This window comes from Crocodylus porosus, unplaced genomic scaffold, assembly GCF_001723895.1.
Source record: "Crocodylus porosus isolate Cpor-Errol unplaced genomic scaffold, CroPor_comp1, whole genome shotgun sequence".
NCBI lineage: Eukaryota > Metazoa > Chordata > Crocodylia > Crocodylidae > Crocodylus > Crocodylus porosus.
The window spans coordinates 17,871,590-17,876,076 of record NW_017728914.1 but is presented as its reverse complement, the minus strand read 5'-3'; the positions used below and the strand labels follow the sequence as shown (position 1 = coordinate 17,876,076).

Below are 4,487 nucleotides of genomic sequence, written 5' to 3'. Positions count from 1 at the left end.
CTGCAGGATGCAGCTCTCCATGCTGCCTGGCTGCATTCCTGGCCACATGCATTGATACAGCTGTGCGCATGCATGCAGCGTCTGGGGGCCCCCCAGCTAGAAGGCATATATATTTATCGGTGACGTTACTGGCTACACTGGCCAAAAAAAGACAATAGCTGATAATATTAACTTTCCTTTTATTGGTGCCAAGCTAATATGGCACCAATATATTAATGGACCTCTACTTCCTAAGCATGGCATCTTATCATTAACTCAGGCACATCCAGTTGATAATTTACCTGCCATTTTACAAGTGGTATGCATTAGTATAACTGAAGTTTTACACATTTCACTAAGTCCATTTACTCTGGGCAGTTAGTTTCCTTGTTCTGATGCTGACTGCACTTCACATCTCATGCACTAGCAAAACTTCACCACTTTTGCATTGCACTGAAGAGCCCTCATGCCTGACCTTCCCTCTGACCATTCAAGAGGACAAGAAAATAATGATGTTAAAAATGAAGAGCAGACAAGCATTTTAACAGAAAAACAAGCAAAAGGAAAGTGAGCCCTAGTGTGATGTTCTTGAATTGGTCCACTTGAACATTAGCAGAGATTCAAAAATATTTTTTCTTAAAAATTTAAACCAGGCTATGGATACAAAGTTTCTACTAGTTAGGCCACTGGCCTGGAATTTCAAAGATCAGGGCTCCATCTCCCAGCCCAGCATCAGACTTCTTACAGGGCTGTTTTGTATATCATATCACCAGTTATAACAGCATACACAGTACTACTTTACCTCCCAAGGATGTTGTGTAGATAAAATCCAGTAATAAACAAGACATTTGTATTATATTGATGAGCAGGGATCCTGGTTCTCTCAGATTTAAAAAAAAAAAAAAATCCAGTTTTGGGGTTTAAAAAAGTAACTCAAAATCCACATTTTTCCATGATCAAAGTGAAGCACCACTTTTCTCTCTTGTTCATTTTAATAATGGAAAAGTGTGGATTTTGGGTTATTTTAGCCCAAAAATTGGGGTTTGTTTTTTGGTTTTTTTCTTAAATGAGGAGCATAAACACTAGGTACACACACTATTTAGAGTAGAATACAGAATCAGATTTTGTTTTTTTAAGCTTGTCAGTCTTAACTAAGTTCCTTCAAGTTCCAGTATGGACATCACATGGATCTGCTGAAACAAATACAAAAGCTAGCACAGCAGAAAGATGTAGAAGCAGCTTTCAGAGAAACACTTAAAGGCATGTTGGTTGTTCTTTCATCCCATATTACAGGAGTGACAAAGCATTCAACCTAAGAAGGGCAATAAGCCTGGCTGCAGTATTTTTTTTAAAAGCACACATTAATCCTTCAAACTCTCTGCAATACATTAATAAGGCAAATAGCACCCTCATTGCCTTTTGCCAAAAATTGAAGTCTATCAATGTTCACAATGCAGGACAGAAAGTTTTCCTCCAGTGTAGTTTATGCAAGGTATTAGCACCTGTAACCAATGCTGCTGATAGTCTTTTAAAATGCTACACCAATCTATCCTGCTCTAAAACTCATCCAAATTTCATAGCTAAGTTTAAGAATCTAAAAAAGTAACAAGCTGTAGGAAGCAGCCACATTTGCACTGAGAATGTTTATATAAACTTTCCCACATATCTGGATGAACAGGTTAGAGGCAGATTTAGCTTTGGGAGCCTCTCTCAAGGGAATTCCCACAGTTTCAAGATAATCCATGCTTGTTAGGGTTTTGGTTGGTTCTCCCTTTTCCCCTCTGGGATAATTATTAGGAGTGCTGCATGGAAGGCAACTCTCAGTAAACAAGAGTTCCACAGAAGAGAGGAAAGTTTATTAAAATGTATACAACTTTTGACTAAATCATGCTATCTTTTATGGATAAGAGCAATGGGGAAAATATAGGCATACATAAATACATACACTGTTCAAGTACAACAGTTCTCTGAAAAGACAAGAACTGCCTAAATGCAGGAACAGGCCATCTCTACACCTTAAGATCTACACAAGTCAATGCAACAATATTACCTTTTATCTGTAATGTAGGCATTTTCTAACATTTAAACAAGCTCTTGGTGCCTTCCTAGAGTTTACTTACCATTCCTTTCCTCTGGGTGTGAGCCCAGGCCTTCACTCACTCACTCTCTCACTACCCAGATACTTGAGAGCTGGTACCTTAGTAAGCCAAATACTTACTCCCTAATGCCTCCAAAACTAGCTGATTTTACAGGAGTGCAAGCAATGACTCCCAAGGCAAGGGGGAGCCCTCCATAGTTTGGGATTTGTATCAAGAGAAGCAAGACAAAAAGGCAGTATCATCTCCTCAAAAGCTTACATGCAGATAATGCAATGCTTGGTTGTACTTAATGCAATGGTTGGTTGTACTACCTGTTCCAGTTTCTCTGCAATGAGAATCCCCCTCTACTTTCAAATAAAGTTCACAGGGCAATCTAGGAAGCATGCCTCAACTGAGAGCACAACGCAAGGGAACAAAGGAGGGGCCCCTCCTAGTTTGCAGAGCCACTTCCACATGCAGGGCCATGTGCTTCACAGAGATATTCAACTGAAGGATCCTCAGTGATGCACAGGGAATCCCATCACACTGCTGTGAGGGGACAAATAAGACATAATTTTGTAGGAGGAGAAAGAGTCAGGATTTTCCTTACTCATACATACAGAATCCAGAGTCATTTAAAGGCAAGTGCTGTCACCCACATAGCACAAAGGACTGAACTGAGTGAGAAAGAGAGATTCTGAGGGTCTGGACTTCAGACCTACAAAAGAAAAAGACATGATTGAACATCCCCTTCACCTGCTTGAGGAGGTTTGTTTCATTTTTTTTTAAGTTACTTTATACCAAGTGTGCATATTTGCAGATCACCTTCAAAGCAAATTAAAACGAAAATGTAGGTACATCCCTTTCAACTGCTATACAGTTAAGCTAAGAATTGCAGAACTCACTCCTGTGACTTCCCCTCCCCCCCCCAGATGTTGCTAACTTGTTCATGGAATTTATATTTAGGGTCTTTAAATACCTTGTTCCAAAAGAGAATGAAGAAAGCCAGGCTCAGGGTAAGACTAAAGAAAGGGAGGTAGTGTGACTTTAAGGAGCACTAAAAATCCTCAGATTACAAAATTACAGAACAGGTGTCAATTTACACCTTCTAACTTAAAAGACAATTTAAAAAAGTTATTTACTTACATCACTACAACTTTGAAGATTAAAGCTTAAGAATGTTTTTAGTTTTGTCATTCAAGGTTTATGCTGTATACTTTCTGCATGTCACTCAGTTTAAGACAATAAGAAAGTCTCATCAGTTTCATACACTTCCAGGATGCTGAAATCTTTAAAAATGCAACCACTGAAGGGCATGGAGTATATCCCTAAGTATTTTCCAAAAAATTTCCCTGCTGTTGCTCCTAGAAGGATGTGCAAGTCTCCTACAGGTAAAAGCTTTTGGAAACTGAGCTATCAAAAAAAAATATACGCACAATTTTTCCTCCTCAGGCCCACATTTACTTTATGGTGGACAACAGTCTCTTGAAAGAAAAAGACTGTTTCCTAAGTGTAATTAAGAGCCACTCCCCATACACTAAACACAAGGAGCAATTAGTACTAGTAATCACATTTTAGGGCTGCAATAGCCTCCACTCCAAAAGAGAATGCGCTTTCAGCAGCGACTATGAAGTAGCCCGGGCAACACAAGCTGCTATTTAGACGCCAGCCAACTCCGGGTCTGAACATCCCAGATCTGGGCAGGCTCAGATAGAGCTCTACAGCTCCATGTCCCTCCTGCCAGCAGGGAGGGACAGCCAAGGCCCAAGATGAATCCCAAATGAGTTGGAGGGATCGCCCATGTGCTCTTCTTCTTCCTGTCTCCTCTTCTCCCATTCCCACCAGGCTAGTCATTTTGTCAGCACAGAACTGGGGGGAAGGGAGGGCACAAGCCTGGATCAGCTTCGATGCTGCTAGAAGGAAGAGGACCACCCAGCCCAAGGCCACAGCATAAGGCAGTAGCAGCCACTTGGCATCAGGGCATTGTGTCCAAGGGAAACGACCCGCAGGGCCCCCCTCGGCCCGGGGGCGAGACACGGACCGGCCCCCGACACGGGCAGGGAATAAGGAGCGGGGAAGAGGAAGCGTTTCTTCCCTTCAGGCCACAGAGAGGAGGAAGCCCAGGGATGTCAGCCGCCTGCCTCCCATTCCCGCGGGGCTGGGCGTGCCCCGGGCCGGACCCCAGACTTGGCCTCCCCGCGGGAAGGAAAGTGGCCGGCGGTTAGCACGGGGCGGGGGGTCCGCGACCTCCCTCCCTCTCACCTTTTGGAGAGGTCCATGAGGACCCCCGAGAAGAGCTTCTCTCCCAGGCGGAACGAGACCACGAGCGCGTCCTCGATGATGTGATCCAGAGTGACCCGCACCTCCGAGCCGGGCAGCAGCAGCGGCGGCGCCGCCCCCTCCGCCTCCCCCCCGGCCGGGGCCGCGGGC

General features: G+C 43.7%; 1 protein-coding gene across 1 annotated transcript in view; it reads right to left on the bottom strand.

Annotated features, from left to right (window-relative positions):
- PWWP2A (PWWP domain containing 2A) overlaps positions 1 to 4,426 on the bottom strand; it is a 40,801-nt gene extending 36,375 nt beyond the window's left edge. The window contains exon 1 of the mRNA XM_019534898.1: positions 4,320 to 4,426. Within this exon, the coding sequence (XP_019390443.1) occupies positions 4,320 to 4,336 (17 nt within the window). The 5' untranslated portion in view covers positions 4,337 to 4,426. The remainder of the gene's footprint in view (positions 1 to 4,319) is intronic.
- Positions 4,427 to 4,487: the final 61 nt, after the last annotated feature.